This window comes from Mangifera indica, chromosome 19 (assembly GCF_011075055.1).
Source record: "Mangifera indica cultivar Alphonso chromosome 19, CATAS_Mindica_2.1, whole genome shotgun sequence".
Lineage (NCBI taxonomy): Eukaryota > Viridiplantae > Streptophyta > Magnoliopsida > Sapindales > Anacardiaceae > Mangifera > Mangifera indica.
Window position 1 is genome coordinate 5,331,417 of NC_058155.1, and position 17,849 is coordinate 5,349,265.

Consider the following 17,849-nt stretch of genomic DNA (forward strand, 5'->3'; position numbering starts at 1 on the left):
TAACATTCCCTCGATCCGTGGGTATGATTTTGTGGCCTAGTATTTTTGTTTTTCATGTTTATTCCATTGCATAATTGATGTTTTAAATAGATCACTAAACCTACCAGAATATTATTAGATCTTTTGCCTAAAATCTTTCCTCATTTACAATCACCATATGTGACATGATCCTTTTGACAAGATTTGATGTTCGAAAGAAGTGATTTATTTCCTGCCATGTGCCTAGAGCAACTACTATCAAAATACCAAACATTATCTTGCTATGCAAACAATGAAATAAGAGCAATAAAAGATTTAACATTTTCTTTTGTTTCCACACAAATTTTACGCTAAGAAGTTTATTCAAAGAAGAATTAAACAAGTCATTTAACTTCTGAACATAATTTTTAACTTGCACTTTTAGCTTGAAACATTTTGGTAGTACGTGACCTTTCTTTTCACAAAAATGAAATCTCGGAACAAATTTACTAATAGTAAATTTTGAAACCCTTGGCTGGTTTTTTGGAGATTTCCCGATAAAATAAAATAATAGAGTAGCATTTTTGTCATTGTCTTTATTCTTTTGTACAATAATCAACATCTTAAACAGAGGCACCTCCTGTAAATGCACATATAAAAATGATATGAGCTTTTGGAAACTTAAAAAATTAATAAATTGGTTTAAGGGAAAATTTGGTTGGACCTCTTATTTTCGCCCGATATATATTTCTCAATTTCTACGAGGACCTGCAAGAATTCAAGGTCAAATTTAGGAAAATAATAAGATTCATAAATCAAATTTTATTTGCTGTACTTCTATTCAATTTCAAGCAAAGATCATGAGTTTGACCTCGGCTGCTATGTCTGCCGGTGTGAGATCCGACACATCTTCAAGAGCCAAGCTGTCTGCCAGATCTAAAAAATAGAAGAAATCCTGATGAATTTAGGAGCCTCAGCTTTTCTAATATGTAATAGTTATCTAGATTAATGGATTCTAAGCTGTATGCATAGAAGCATTCAAAATTTCAGACTCGATAACTAGTAGGAAACGAAACTTTGAGAGGTTGTGAAATTGCTCCCCTTGTATGAATCTCTAGGAATGTGATTTAAGAAAAGTTTCGCTGCTCAATTAACAAGAGACTATGGACAAAAGTGTGGAGGTGAACAAAATAAAAAAACTATATTTACATATTTTTAATTAAACAATTAAATATATAAATGATGTAATTAGATAATTTTAAATTAAAAATAAAATAACATCCAATCATATGATAATATGTTAGTTATATACTAAATTATATATTCAAAAGTATACACATACAATATTGCATAGAGGTGTTGTAGTTGGGAGAGAAGATTCATGACACAAAAACGTAATTGTGCACGCATAGAGATGATATGCCCCATATGTAATGTATAAATGGAAACATACCTAGAAGCGATACAGTAACATCAGCATTGGAATACGAATCAGATCTCTTTTTTGACATAGTGAACAGACCCATAAACGCCTGCAGCAAGTTCAAGAGACTGTCAAAGCCAATAACAGCTTTTTAGATCCTCATCTTAATGTTATCAGATATAAATCGGAAGCTACTGGGATGGTTTAATGGGAAGAATCTATGCTACCTTTATATAAGGATCTCCTGAATCGAAGTGCAAAAGAGGGCGAGAGTCAGTTCCAACAGCAGCAATTCTCCTTGCCAAGGCATCCAGAGGTACATTTAGATAGACAGTGATTCCCTGCTTCATGTATACCCTGAATTTAAAAAATAGTCATCCAGCCTACTTCATTTTGCTGTCCAGATACAAGAATTCGTGTATCAAGCAAACTGTACCAGTTGATAGGACGAATCACAGCACCACCACCAGTGGCAACAACTTGTTGGGGCATCAAGGACAATGTCCGCAATGCCTCACTCTGTAATATAAAGCAGAAACCATTACTTTGCTTGCTCCACTAAATCTAGTAATCATGATATTATTGGCAAATGCTTATAAGTGTGATGCTGAAATGAAACATTAACTGGTCCAGACAATCAATACGGTTAAAAATGTTTTGATATGCCATCATATTTAATAGGCCAAAAGAATAGTAGAATCCCAAGTCTCATTCTTTAACTTTCAAAAACTCAAATACCCACCCATGAGCAAATTTTTGTTAAATAAGGATAAAACTATCATTTATTACACAAGTTTAAAAACTGGCATCCCCCCCACCCCAAAGTTTGAAAAGTGACAATTTTTCCCCTAAAGTTTTTTCCTCTTCTCTCAGACAATGATTTATTGTCTCTAGCCGTCAACTGTCCTCCGTCCTTCTCCCTTGACTATCGCCTTTTTCTTTCCTTCTTCGTCGAAGACGGCTCCATCTCCAACGAAGGAAGGAAGGTTGGGTGATGATCAAGAAGAAATCAATCACCGGTGAGAAGGAGAGAAAACCTTTGGGGGAAAATTGTCAATTTTCAAACTTTGGATTGAAGTAAATTGTTAGTTTTCAAATTAAGGCAGAAAATGTGATAAAACTTTAGTTTTTTAAATTTTTTGTTAAATAACAATTTTGCCCTTAAGTTTAATTATGAATTTTAACATAAATTTACTCATTGATGAGTATTTAAGTTTTTAAAAATTAAAAAATAAGACTTAAAATTTCACTATACCTTACATGAGAACAAGTCTTTTGGCCTATTTAATATTGTGTTAATACAGATAAAGAGAGAGCAAAAGATCTATAACTGAAAAGCTCCCTATTGACAAGTGAAAGGAGATTTGTTAAAACTGCTACAAAATTGATAACAAAGTTGCAGGAAAAAATTAATCTGGAAAATGAGAAAAACAGATATAAAAAAGGGGATACAGCAACAGATAGACTTACCTCATTATCTCTGAAGTAAGCCTCGCCCCACTCATTAAATATTTCAGTCACAGAAGCTGCACCCACAACTTGTTCCACGTACTTATCACTGGAATACCTCATAAACAACGCAAATCTATGTTACTAAAATTTGCAACAAAATCCCTGCCTAATAAGTCTCAATTATTTGTAAATGCGTAAATTTAGCACCAACATGTACATATCATCACAGCATCTTAGCTTGAGTATTAATTTAAGCGTATAGGATAAACGAACTAAAACAGATCTTTTTATCACTGTTCTACTTTCTTACACATGATTGGCACAAAATAATCTATATACAAATTATAACATTTAACAGATTCAGACGCTAAGTTGGTGACAAGTCGTGGGAGCTTATACTCCCTTTGGGTTGAAATCACGAAGTGGACTCAAAAGGGCCCATCCTGGTCATTGGAATAAAGATAAGGCCGAACGACTTACTCCCACCTAAAGATTATTGCTTCCCAAATTCTCACATTTTAACTTTAAAAAACTTTTTACCCACTTATACGGGTTAAAATTAACTAAATCTATTGGTTTTAAAATTTTATCTCTTCCCCCCTAAACCATAAAAACTAACAATTTCACTATTAGGCCAAGTTTTAAAAAATCACATTTTTCACCCTAGGGTTTACTTTTCAATCTTCAGTGCCATCTCTGACGTCATCATCGACGGCCTCTCCCTCCCAACACTTTATATCCCTCCAATGGCCTCTCTATCCTCATCTCTCCCTTCGATAAACATCGTTCCAAGTCGCAAAGACGAAGACAAGGCACTTGTCTTCTTTTGGGAAGATGAGATCTTCATCTTTCCAACTTGGAACGACACCAACTTAAGGGAGAGATGAGGAGAGAGAAACTGTCAGAGGGAGAGGTTATTGGCAATGACGTTGAAAATTGAAAACTAAATTATAAGGGAAAAATGTTATTTTTTAAAACTTGATCTATAAGGGAAATTATTAATTTTTAGGGTTTAGGAGAAAAAAATAAAATTTTAATTTATTTTTAATATTACAAGTAAAATAATGATTTTGTTTCTAAAATTAATAAACTTAACAACTCATAAAAAAGTTTTTTTTAAATGAAAGAGTGAAAACTTGTAAATGCAGCCATCTTTGGGTGGGAATAATTCCATTGGCCTGCAGATAAATTGAATCTATTGATTTATATATAGGTTTCTGATGGGCTCAGCTCATCAACAGATACAGACACAACTTTTATATGTTGATCTCTGATTTACAAGATGGCCTTCAACCACCTCTCTCTTCACGTAAGTGGACAGCAAATAAAATCGAATTGAGAAAATAGAGATACTAACCTATCAACAAAAGAATACCCAAGTGCTTCTGACAAAACTTTGCCGACAGTTGTTTTACCTGAACCCATCATTCCTGAATTTCACTTCCGATGGAGCTCAGTTACGAGTAATTTACATAAAATCTCAACAAGATTCAGTAAAATAAAATGTATTGAAAAATTAAAAAAAAAAAAAAAACTAACCGACAAGAAATATACACCGATCATTTAAGCACGAAGCAACCTCTTTTCCCTTATGCTGCAATTAAGATAAAGCTTAAAATCATTGTCAAAGACTAGGTTATTTCTACTTCCAGAAATGTAACAAAATCTATCATAAATATGAAAGGAAATTTTAGTACTGTCAATATTTAAAAGGCCAATATTAGCAAGCTGTACCTTCAAAAACCAATTTCCATCCAAAGAAGCACAAGAATTTCCTGTGTCCAGTGTACAAACTTCAAAACAAGATAACAACCCAAAAAAAAAAAATCAATAAAAGCAACATGCTATTTCCACTGGCCAAAGTTATTTCTCATCAAACTACATAGCCTGAGAAAAAGAAAACAAATTTTAACGAATCGACGAACAAAAAAATTAAAAAAGGAAATTACCATTACACTCCTTCAAACTGTTTGAAAGTACCAAATTGAACTTTTTGCGGCTTTTCGAATTCAAATTCGCTACCAGTAGGCCGTCTTCTTTCTTCCCCTTTGGATTAAATCCATGAACCGTTGGTTTCTCCAAGCTAACAGCTGCATTAATCTGCAGAACTGGACTACACATTGTCTTCATCGTTTCTTGTTTTCACTCAAAACAAAACAAGGAGCCCGATATTATGGATTCTCGCGGAAAAACTGGCCTCAGTAACGGCTACGCTGCAAAACAAAAAATTCGTTACTACAACTACACGTGTCATTTAATTAATCAAGATCCAAAAACAGAAAGGTAAACTTAAAAATTATAAAAGAAATAGTTGTCTCATGTCTGTTTGGTTGCCGAGAAAACTGAAAGAAAATAGATGAACCATCAAATTCTCCAGAAACAGACAGAGAAATTTGCAACAACAAAAAAAACAAATACATTCAAAGTCTCGAAACTTGAAACTCTCGAGCTCCATTTCCAATAATATTTCGAAAACGGAGAGAAGAAAACTTTAAAAAGTATGATATCCAGAGTCAATACAAACAATTCGTACAAATCAGTACCTAAAATAAGAGAAAAAGAAAAAGTTTGGTATATAATTTTCTGCTTGGTTTCCGAGAAAAATGAAAAAGAAAAAAGTAATTAAATGAAATGAAAATTCATACCGGAGTAGAGATGAGAAACGTGAAACGTAACTAACATTACCGCCAAAAGGAAACATGTGAGCAAGGCAATAAGGGCAAGAGGGTACAACTTTTTCCCATTTAACAGGAGTCTCTTATCTGTTAAACAAATAAATTCAAGATACACTAATCAAACTTATACAACAGTGACTCAAAATCTCATCTTCATCTTGAGGATTCGAGCACAATTCGCAATTCCTTCTCTATCTTCTTGATTGGTTTTTATAAAAAATAATTAATTAAGAAAATTTTGGATTTTACGTGTAAATTTTACATCTTTTCCGATTGTTTAATAGATAAATTTTTTTATTTTTTGTCCTCACGCCAGCAATTGTCGGGTAGAAAGTCATTCCAACAGTCTATATATATATATATGTATAGTTTAATATATTTAGATCAGAACTTCCTTGAGACTTTGACTAATTATTCGGTTTACAAATTAGGATAAAAAAATTTGACCTAAGTTTTGTCAAGTGGATTATAACGGTAATGCAATAGTTAAAAAAGTAATTAAATGTAAACATTTTTTTGATATACAATTTAAATATACCGATAATTTTTTATTATATAATTAAATATTATTTTATATTTAATTTAAAATCATTCAATCATATAATAACATATATTTTATATATTTCAATTATATACTAAAAATATGTATATATAATTTTATTATATTTAAAATTAGAAGGATGAATGTTAACATATCAACATTTAGATGGGCAAGTGCCCTTTACATATATTATTATTAATAACATTAATATGAGTGACCATAGGACTCCCACTCTATAGCTCGTAAGGTAAATATTCTCTTAAATTACCGTTACAATTCTATTAAGAAAGAGATCCACCCAGATATAACTATACAATATTCTTATAACGCTCATCTAACGAAACTTTAACTTCCTTCAAAACGCTTACAAGTTTAAATTATTTAAATTAGAGTGATTAACAATTTCCCACCCAAATTTCAGCATAGAAACACTTTTTCACTATTGAATACATCAATTATACTTTCTTGCTCAAAATCGAATTTTTAAAAAATGTTATTAAAAAAATCATATAAAGAATAAAGTAGAAGAACAGTAGTGAATAATGTTTTTCAAATCAATAGCGGCTTCTTAATTTTTATGTTTAAGTTATTATTGTTGAGTAGTACTATGTGCATAAATAAAATACGTAAATTTGTATACCAATGATTAGATATTATTTTATCTCTAATTCAAAATTATTTAATCACATATTGATATATCATTATTTATGCATAAATTTGTATATTTCATTTATGCATTTATTTAAAAATTTTAGTTCTTAAGGATTTTGGGTTTTGAGTTATATAAATAAGAGTTATTTTAAATATTTATTAAAACGTAGTGATTAATTTTTAGGTAAAGAAATAGTAAAAGATTTTTCTTGTTATAATTATGAGTGAAATATCTTTTTTATGTTGCAATATGTAAGTCATGTTAATCAAATCATATATCGTATCATATATTAAAAATTTGATTTTTTATATCGTGATGATGTATTGTATCATAATTACGGTTTTAAATAATATAATAATAAATTTTAATAAATTAATAAAATTTCTAATTGACATATTATCAATTTAAAAAATATTACAAATATTTTTAAAAATTTAAAATTTTACATATACACATTTATTATATCATTATTTTTTTAAAATATGTAACGATTTATATTAATAATATATATTATACCTTATAATATGTATATTATATTGTATTAATTTAATATAAATTAATATATGTATTATTTTTTAAAATATTATATTATAGTATAAAATATATATTTTATACTATATAAGATGCTGATATGGATACTTATGACGTTGACACGTTAACCACTTCAACCCTTTCAGCGATAAGGATGTGGCTGCCTCAATTTGTGGTTGGTGAGAGTGGAGTAGGACCGTGAGTTCTATTCTGCTTCACCAACAGGTGAATTTTAAAATAATTAAAAAGAAAAACAAATCCAACCTACAAGAAAACGTCAACCAACTACTACCCAATGCACGCCCAAAATCAAAACCTACCAAAACGACACACGTGCAGCCAAAGATTTGGCACCCAACACTCACGTGCCATAGCATGGTGTTAGGTTTGGTAATTTCGTTTTCTTCAACAATCTGGACAACTTGTCATTGTTTCAATGAATGTTTTATGTAGGGCATAGGGTAGGCACCAAACCAAATTGGTTTAGTTTTGAATTCAATTTAAATTTATTTAATTTAAATTTGAATTGAATTTAAATTAAAATAATTAACTTATTTTTAAACTAAATCAAACTCAAACTAAAAAAAATTTTAAATAAGACTAGTTTACAAGTCAAATGGTTTGATTCGATTTAAATTTTACTCATAATTCAATTCAAATAATATCAAACAATTATTAAAATGATATCGTTTTCTAACAAAGTTTGATTTGAATTTGAATTTGACTCGTAAATCAATTTGAATGATATCAAACAATATCAAAACGATATCGTTTTATCTATTATTAATTAAAAAATCGTCATTTTATTAATAAATCATAAACTTAAGTCCAAAATTGTACTATGGATTTAAATTATTAACTTGCGCCAAGTTTGAATTAAACCAAGTTAAATCACCTTTTTTTGTGTGATACTTGAGCTACCCTTAATACGGGTTTGATGAACTTAAACTAAAGTATTATTCATTTAAGTCAAACTCTAATAAAACGGTGTTTGAACTTGGTTCGGTTCATATTCACTCCTAATTGGGCCTAAAGCTACACGTCTCAACTCAACAAAAATTGAGATAATCTCAAGTTTAAGTTGCTCGAGTTTGGTTCTTGATTTAAGCTTAAGCTTAATATTAGTTTTTGGTGAATTCATGACTCGGTTTGAGTACAATACAATAAGTCTCTAAAAGTTCAAAATTTTGCACTTATATCCGTACAATCTTTTTTATTAGTTTTGAATATATATTATAATTAATAAATAAATACTTTATAATGGTTTAAATATAATTTTTTGAGTCAAATTTAAATCAATCATTTTTTTCTTAAACTCAAGCATGAACATTGTGTATATGTAATTGAGTCAAGCTCGTACCAAGTACTATTCAACTTATTTCAACTCAACTAGTCTTCTTAGGATATAACTGTAAGAAAAAAAACATTTTTCTTTTTTATTGTTAATTTTAATTATTTTTATTTTTATTTTTATTTTTATTTGTTAATAAAACTATATATATATTAATTAGTATTAATTTATGTCATAATAATGAGGTATTTGAATAAATTTAAATTAATAACAAAATAACATCAATAATATATTATCATTATTATATAAATTATTACTTATTATTAATATTTAATACACATCTTTTTACTATTTTATTATAACAGTTTTATAAATAAAACCTTGAAATAAAAAATAATATATTTATTATTACAATCACAAATCCATTTAAGCTTGAAGTTAAGCCATAAAAGCCCAATCATATGTCATTTTTTGTACTTAGATTTGAATTCATCATTAAATCAATACCAAATAATGACTAGAAGACACTCCTTATTTAATGTAAAATAAGTTTGAAATAATTATATTTTTAACTTAAATTATTCGAAAATGATAAGGGTTTAATTTTAAATTTGAAAAAAGAGATTTTTCTCATCTTATGCCAAAAGATAAATGTTAATTTCAATTAGTTCATAAAAACGTATAAACTAATTTGAAAAAAGAGATTAGAATCATACTATTTTGATGTGATTTTTATTAGAATCACATTGATCTGATACAATTCAAATGATTACCGATAATCGTTTTAGATTTTCAAATTTAATTTCTTATAAAATAAAAATAAAAAATTAACTAAATTTAGAATAATACATTTTTTATTTTTTAAAAAATTAAAAATTATAATCCATATAATTAAATTTTTTGAATTTTATCATAAAAATTAACTAAACTCATTAATACCGACAAAAGTAGATAAGTGTCAAGCGGGCTCATGATTTTGCCATAAGGACTCATGCTGATTGATTATGACTGATTTAAAAGCAATAGTATCAATCAATCATCTTCAATCCCATAAAAACGATTAGACTCGTAATACAACCCTTACAGCCTTTAGACATTTACCAAACAAACTTGTTAATTTTAATAAAAAATAATTTTTAATAATTAGTATTTTTAAAATTATATTTTTTTAAATTATGATTAAAAAAATAAACTTATTTATAATAGAAAAATTGAATTTTTATGATTAATCTTGTCAATACAGAATTCAAAACTTAAATTTGATTGAAACTTATATTTTATTTAATTTTTATTTATAGTAATTGATTGTATTTTTTTAGATATAAGACACTTTTATATTTACATTTTTATACGTATTATTTCACATATAGAGGAATATAACTATTTATTTTTTTTAAATCCAAAATTTTACTTTTTATAAAAATTTATAATTTTTTATATTATAATTTTTTTTAATTTTTTAATATTTTAGACATAATATCACGATAGATCAACCCGATCTGTGGGCTTGAAGACCGAACTCACGAGTTGTGCCTATCTAGGCTAGGCTAAAAATAAAGGAATTCAGACCGTATCTCAGAGCGGCTTAGCCCCTTTATATCATGATAGGTTGACCTTATTTGTGGACTTGAAGGCCAAACCCACGAGCTATGTTTATCTTGGCCAGACTAAAATAAAGGAATTCAAATCGTATCTCAAATTGATTTAACCCCTTTAACATCTTTAATTATATATATAAAACAATAATAAGTATATATATTTTTTATATACATATATATTATTATATAATTAAATATTATTTTATTATTAATTTAAAATCATTTTATTATATTATGATATATACATATTAAAAATATATACATATAATTTTATTTATTTATATATATAAAATTTATTTATTAATTAATTATTGGGTGGTAGGTAGCGTTACTGGTTGAAGAGAAGAGATGATGCAAATCACGTGCCATGCTTATCCAATCAATGAGGTAGATAGATGTCATTGTGGCAGAGGCAGACCATATACACACGTGCCCTAGCTTTTTAGCCTTTTTTTTTTTTTAATATTTATATCGGGAGAGAGAAAAAACAGAAGAAATTATATACATAATTGCGCTACCTACGCAAATTCAACCTTCAAATTTAAATAAATGATTTATTAATTAAACTTATTTAAATTTACCTAAATTTTGAAATATTCAATATGTGTGAATTATAAATTTTAGGAGCAATACTATATATATTTATATTTGAGTATATATATGATATGTTATAATATAGTTAAAAGAAAAAGATAATTTCACACCTGAGTTTTAGTCAAAATTCAAAATCACATTTACGACAGATAAAAAACTCAAATATCCACCCATAAGTTAACTACTATCTAAATTTTCAGTTAGAGGCAGAGATAAAATCGTTATTTTATCCATAAACCCTAAAACTTAAAAAATTTATATAATTTCCCCTCTTAGTTTAAAAAACTCACATTTACCCCCAATGATTAAACTTTAAAAAATTCATTTTTCCCCTTTTCAAGTTTCATCTCCGATGACTTAGGAAATCGATCGCCAATCGGGAAGAAGTGAAGGTCAAGGATGACGAAGAATGACCGTTTGTCTTCTAGATCTAGACAAGGAATAGTCATCTTTTGTCGTCCTTAGTCACCAGATCCAGAAAATGGGTGTAAAACGTCGATCATTGGTCAAAATAATGGTAGTTGGAGAAGGAAAGAAACTCTAAGGGTGAAATTTAAAATTTTCAAACTTTGAGAATATGTTGAAGTGTTAATTTTTAAAATCTGGGGGTCAAAATGATATAAATTTTAAAATTTTATAGTTTATGGGTAAAATAATGATTTTATCTCTATCTCTAACTAAAAATTTGAACAACAGTTAGTTCATAAGTGGTGTTTAGGTTTTTCATCTACCATAGGTATATTTTATTTTTAATTTAAAATGACCAGATTACTTAATAACACATATTAAATATATATTTATTCATATACTCAAAATAAGTACATATAGTTTTATTAAAATTTTAAACTTATATGTGACGTAAAATTTGAGTCGCATGGTTGGTGCTCTAGTTTTCAATCAAGGAACTTCAAACCTTTAAAGAGTAATGCAATATTCATATAAAATTATTCAATTATATAAAAATATTTTTTCATTTATACATATAATTTTATTGAATCTTCTAAATTTATTTGTATTACAACCCCCGCAAAATGAGTCAACAGTAAGAAAAAAAAAATTTGAAATGGTCAATTTTAGATAAATGTGAGTTGTTGATGATTACGCATTTACACTATATAAGTATATATACATCCATTCTTCGTATACATGCAATTTTAGTTTCGTAATTTTACAAAGGGCAAAACAGTTTTTTTATTTAAAAGAAAATCAAGCAAAATTTACTAACAGAAGTAGGTAACGAGATGAAATTTAATGTTCTATGCATTATAAATTTAAAAGAATAATATTGTGTATAATAATATAAATAAATTTATGTACAAACGATGATATATTATTATGCAATTGAGTGTTATTTTATTTTAATTTAAAATTATCAAATCACATAGTGATATGTTGTCTTTATGCATAAGTTTGCATTTATTGATTGTGTATATAATTTTTTGAATCCAAAATAGCAAGAAATATGACCTTTTTTTTTTTATTAAGAGGAAAAAATCAAAGACCATGTAAGATACATTCTTAGCATTGGGATCAAATAAATGAACCAATGATCCTGAAATTTTTAAAATATTCATTTTTGTTACTTGAATAAGTGTAACTACATTTTTTAAATTTACATCACAAGTATAAATCAAGCGAAGTCTAAACACTCCTGTCTTAAGTTCAACTCAAATAAAAAATAAGGCAATTTGAGTTCAATTCAAGTTTATCAAACCAAAGCTAAAGATAGTTTGAGTTTAGCTCAATCTATAACTTCAAAGTTCAAAACTCAATTCGAGTATATGACTCAATTTTTTTTTAAAGATTTACGGCTCATTGTAAAAACGATGTTGTTCTAACTAATAATAAGCAAAATGATGTGTTTTGACAATTGTTTGACATAACTTAAATCAAACTATGAGTCAAGCTTGAATTGAATTAAACCAAACTCGCAAGTTAAATTAATCCAAACTCTCTCTAACTTGAGTTCGGTTTGGTTTAGAAAAACAAACTAATCTTCTAGGCTCAAGCTCAATTTGAGTTTGACATAAACAAATTTAAGTCAAGTTGAATTGAATTTAGCTAGCTTTGGAAAGCAAACTCAATTCTGGTTTAGACTTAGTCGTGCTACCACTCCATCAAAAATTATTATATCCACTCCATATATTTTGAAAATACTATTATAACATAAATAGTTTGAAATATGATATTTACCTCTCTAACTTATTTTGTTTTGTTTAATTCTTTGGGATGTAATTGTCTTTTTTTAAACTACTAAAAGAAATATTTAAATTTCAAAAAAAAAACCCTTAAAATTTTATCAAATTTCCCAAACCCATTGAAAAATTTTCATTAACACACTTAAGATTAAAAAAAAAAAAAACTATAGTTCACCTCCCAAATATATGATTATGCATAATAACACCTCTAACTATAATATTATTAGTACAATTACTATAATAACTTATTATTCCCAACCTGAATTCGAGAAGAGAAAAAGAAAATAGTGAACATGAAAGAAAAAGAGAATAAGTAGGTTCATACGTAATTTAGATATTTGAAGGGTTTATTTTAATTTTTATTAATTTGAGATTATATAATACTTTTGAAAAATGAAATAGTAAGAATAGAATGGTAATTTCATTTCCTAACACAGTGTCTGATTTTTTTCATTAATTGAGTTTGATTTTTAGGTAGGAAAATATTATTTTTGTCATCTAGGATAAAATAATGTTTTTAGGCCAAACATTAGGTGGGACAATGTGATTTACTCTTTTTAAAATTTTTTTTGAAAAGGAAAGACATATCCACCTTGATTTCTTTGCATTAAAAATTGCTATCCATCTGATAGAGATAATTAGTCCTACAAATCTACTTGGAAAATCAATTTCATTAAATTTTGTAAATTACCAAAATAAGCTCACCATTTATCAAGAATTTCAATTAATTTCTATATTAGTTTTTTTTTATAGAAATTAATATATTAGTTTATATACCAAAATTTTAATTAGTCTATATATTAGTTTTTTTTTTTTATAAGTATTTCTAAAAGGGATACTAATTAAAATATCCTAATTTAAGGGAGTCTAAACAATATTACTCAATATTCTAAGGATTACATGAATATAAACAATATTTCTAACCTTAAGAATCTTTGTTGCTCAAACACTTGTTCATCCACAATTTCATTTAAAATTCAGTTAAAAATCAAAGATATGTGACAACAAATTCATCTTAGGCATTTCATTATGTTTTTTTTAATTTTCTTATTGAATTGAATAGAAAATTTTATGATTTCTTGGTGTGGAAGTAATGGTATGAGTAATCAAAGCACATACTTGATTATCAAACAAATATATCATCAACAATACCAACACAAACTCATAATCTCAACACCATTCATATATTTCATATAAACCAATCATGTTTGATTAATAGATATGCTTTTATAATCATTAGAGACACACTTGGATATCATATCATATCATTGTCATCAAGAATCCATTGATATTACTCATATACACAAAGAATCAATGTTAAACACCTAAGAAAAAAACATCATACTTACTTGTCCTCCAAAGACTAAGCTTTTCTTCACATGGCTACAAGGTTTTCAATGGTCAACAGCTCCTTTCCAGCATCCCATGGCACTCAACTTTCTCTCATCTCTTATGTTGTGCAATTGTGAATGTAAAATAATCCAAATATTAGGTTTTGTACTCATTTTATTTTTGTCTACCAAACATAATACACAGACGTGTATCTCCTATACACAGACATATATGACGTTATCTAACTAAGGTAGTTTTTTATTTTGTCATGATTTTTATCTAAGAAAGCTTTGAAAGCATACCATGTCTGCGATTCTAACGATGCTGCACAGAGGATTTACAATGTTAACCTAGATGCAAAAACCATCTATTTGACTAATATTAGGTACCATAGATAGACGTATGCTCATTTTAGTAGCTTTCAATTCAATATAATGACGAGGAACATGACCAAGCTCTTTATTGCCTTGGTGAGAAACACTCGTATGTTACTAATCACTATGCTTACAAAATTCAAGCGAAAGGCATTACAGAAATGGTTTTACAATAGTTACAAGTTATTCATAACTTATATTACTTATGATTAGATTGTTTTCTTAAATGTTACTTAACAAATTTTATTTTTCTAGATGCTCTTACACATTGACTATCCTCTTGGGCCATAGAAAAAGTAGTTGGATTGAAATACCCACAAACGTGCAATAAGGTTATATATATATATATATATATATATATATATATATATATATATATTTTAAGTTTGAAATTAACAATAAAGTGAGATGAGTAAAAATGTGATTAAGTTAAAGAATTGACAGAATATTATTTCTTAGTCAAATCAGAGTTTTAAATCATGATATGAATGTCTATCTTAAGGATAAGTACGATTGTTCTTTTCACATAGACTAAGTTACAGTAAAAGATCATGTTAAAGTATAGTACGATCGTTCATATAGATAACTACAAAAATACCCTTAGATAGATGAATAATCTTGAAATAGAGATTTGGTGCACGCTTTGGATAGTCGAGTGAATGCCTATTCCTAAATTGTGAACGTGGTAAAGAATATGAACAATCATTCCTTAGAGAGCACAGATATTCTAGAAATTATCTTATGAGATTCTAAGAGATGTTAAGGGTGTATAGAAACATTGAAACATGCCTGAGATAGAATTTAACATAAGACATGAGTCATGAACATGTACATAAGTGGTGAAAATGGTTAATAATGCTTTAATTAAAAATAAAAATAAAAATAAAACAATTATTAAGTATCTACAACCTTGGCATAAAAAATAATAGACACATCCTTCCAACTTATGATTTTTTGTTCGTTTCAATATATAGGAGACCCTTCCACATCCCAAGCTCTCAAAACAATCACTTAGGTTATGTAGGGTTTTGTAAATCCAAACCTGCAAAATGAAAATCAATTTTCTAAGTTAGTCAAATGTAATGGAAAGGAAAGTTAAAAAAAAAAAAAATTACTTAGAACACTAGAGAGAAACCCATCAACACTAAAAGAGATGGATATTGGCGGGCAACATTTTTGTACTTCTTATGTATAGTATGCCTCATTGAATCAATTGTCAAATTCCAAAACAAAACACCCCATAGGTAACAGTTAAATGCGTCCAAATCACCTACAAGAATCCGAAGGCAATTTGAAACCACTTTCCTATTATTTGCTCCTATAAACCTATAGTGAAGAAATTAAAGAATCATTAGCTTGACAATATGCTTGTCATTGTCCCCTCAAGTATGTTCCTAGGAAAACCAAATGCAGATCCCCATAATAAATTGAACTACATCTAAGATAATATCTTGGCTTCAATCAGTTTTCCCTTAAGACTAACGTATGTAATTGTATATCAATCTAGTGTCGACATTTCAATCTAGTCACCAATGCAAATTCTAAAAAACTAAATTAGAAGTCAACTCCGTTTAGCTCAAACCAAAACTCTAAAAAGAGGTATTCACAATTAATTTGTCAAAAAAGCACCAAATGGTAGAGCACAATATTGAACCTATGCTTTTCTACATCAATAAACTGCCTAAAGGGTGTTCCCTTGAAAAGTTGCCACTAACTCCAACTTCAACTCAGCTTTAACCAAATTTGTTTAATTATGTCCTTATTCCCTCTTACAATTAATTGCACCCTTGTATGGTGTGCTTCATGGAACCTATATTGCCTCTCCTCTAAATTAACTAGATATACAAACATCTTACTCTTCTCTTCTCTGGAAGCTAATCTCTGAAATAGAGCAACGAAATTCATATATTTTTTCAAGGGAATTACATTGTTAAAACAAATAAAACATAAGAAAATTTAACAAACAGTCATTCTACAAAATGAAAATGTTCAGAAAAAAATTTCAAAAAATAAAAAGAGATCATTTTGCCCTTGATTCGCCTGACTTGGCAAATATCTATTTGCCCCTTATAGACATCACCCTTTTATTTTGCCTTGATTTTGCTGAACATTGACATTAAATGGGCATGGGGCAAATTTCCATTTACCTCCCGGTAGGAACCACTCCAATCATTTTTGCCCCCCAGAATTTGATGATCAAAATTGGGTGTGATCACATCCAATGACAAGAAAATCTTATCATTTTAACCAAATTCATCGTTTCACTCAACAAATCAAATAATAAATTAATCAAAAATAAATTTTTATCATTTAATAGTCATTTTAAAACAGTTAATTTAAAGTTAACTAACCTTCCTTTGTAAGTAAACTTTGAAAATGTAACTCTAAACCCAAATCACATCTAGTCTAGCTATTTTTCATCAACTAACAATTGATTTCAAACTCAAAAACCTAATATTGATTATGAAAATTAAATAGTCTAAAAAAATATAAATAATCAAAATAAATGTTATAAAAATAGAATAAATCAGTTTATACTAACCTTATAACTCATTTTAGAATGAATCTGACTAAAAAATAGATAAAAATTTGAAGGTCTCAAGCTGAAGATAAATGGCAGGCATTGTAGGCATTTTAAATTCAATTAAAAGTAGTCAAACCACCTTTATATATTTGGACAATTTGGGAAAAAACCTTTTTTTTTTTTTGGTTATATCCACATTTTCATCAAAACGCTGGAATTAGGTTATTTTAATTAGTTTCATTAATGAGCATACAAAAGTCGGCATGCCGGGGCCATCAACAATGTTCCCAAAGGGTCCACAAACATTGGATTGGATTTTATGAGCATACATTCCGGATCATGTCGTTCCGTTTATGTGGTTAAATAAATTTATGGCTTTAACCCATTTAAGAAAACGGGCCCCATAAACCAACTCACTTACCTGGCCCATTTTACCAAGTTGGGTTGGTTGGACCATAACCATAATGAGTCCGTCCAACATGATTTATGAATAGCAACTTGGAAAATAAAATCAATATAACTCCATATGCATACACACTTTTGATACATAATTTAAATATATATAAATAGTATATCATTTTAACTTAAAAATAAAAAATATCTAATTATATAATAACACATTATCTGTATATATAAATTATATACCGAAAGTATATACACATTATATCGCTCAAGTATAATACTGAAAAGCATTCATGCAAATAAA

General features: G+C 28.0%; 1 protein-coding gene across 11 annotated transcripts; it reads right to left on the reverse strand.

The window, feature by feature from the left end:
* Positions 1–468: 468 nt before the first annotated feature.
* On the reverse strand, positions 469–5,790 carry LOC123202729 (shikimate kinase 3, chloroplastic-like). 11 transcript variants are annotated; one of them, XM_044618812.1, is made up of 12 exons: positions 5,479–5,790; positions 4,783–5,046; positions 4,568–4,608; positions 4,373–4,427; positions 4,191–4,248; positions 2,852–2,939; positions 1,818–1,900; positions 1,609–1,738; positions 1,412–1,490; positions 830–894; positions 683–726; positions 469–598 (listed from the first exon to the last, which is right to left on the reverse strand). In XM_044618812.1, exons 2-12 carry the CDS (start codon positions 4,961–4,963, stop codon positions 574–576), a joined length of 849 nt encoding a protein of 282 aa, XP_044474747.1. In that variant the 5' UTR covers positions 4,964–5,046; positions 5,479–5,790; the 3' UTR covers positions 469–573. The 11 variants fall into 11 exon arrangements, 10 of the variants coding, with proteins under 10 accessions (XP_044474747.1, XP_044474746.1, XP_044474745.1 ...); XM_044618811.1 differs by having other exon boundaries at positions 4,191–4,263; positions 5,479–5,787; XM_044618810.1 differs by having other exon boundaries at positions 4,568–4,626; positions 5,479–5,787.
* Between the last annotated feature and the right edge of the window lie 12,059 nt (positions 5,791–17,849).

Bases quoted from the DNA above. Each gene is read 5' to 3' on its own strand.
- LOC123202729 (XM_044618806.1), bottom strand. From the start codon at position 4,963: ATGAAGACAATGTGTAGTCCAGTTCTGCAGATTAATGCAGCTGTTAGC. The intron at 2,940-4,190 runs GTTAGTATCTCT...GAGGTATTCCAG, and splicing joins GGGTATTCTTTTGTTGATAG to TGATAAGTACGTGGAACAAG. The intron at 599-682 runs GTCCAACCAAAT...GTGCATTTACAG, and splicing joins ATATCGGGCGAAAATAAGAG to GAGGTGCCTCTGTTTAAGAT.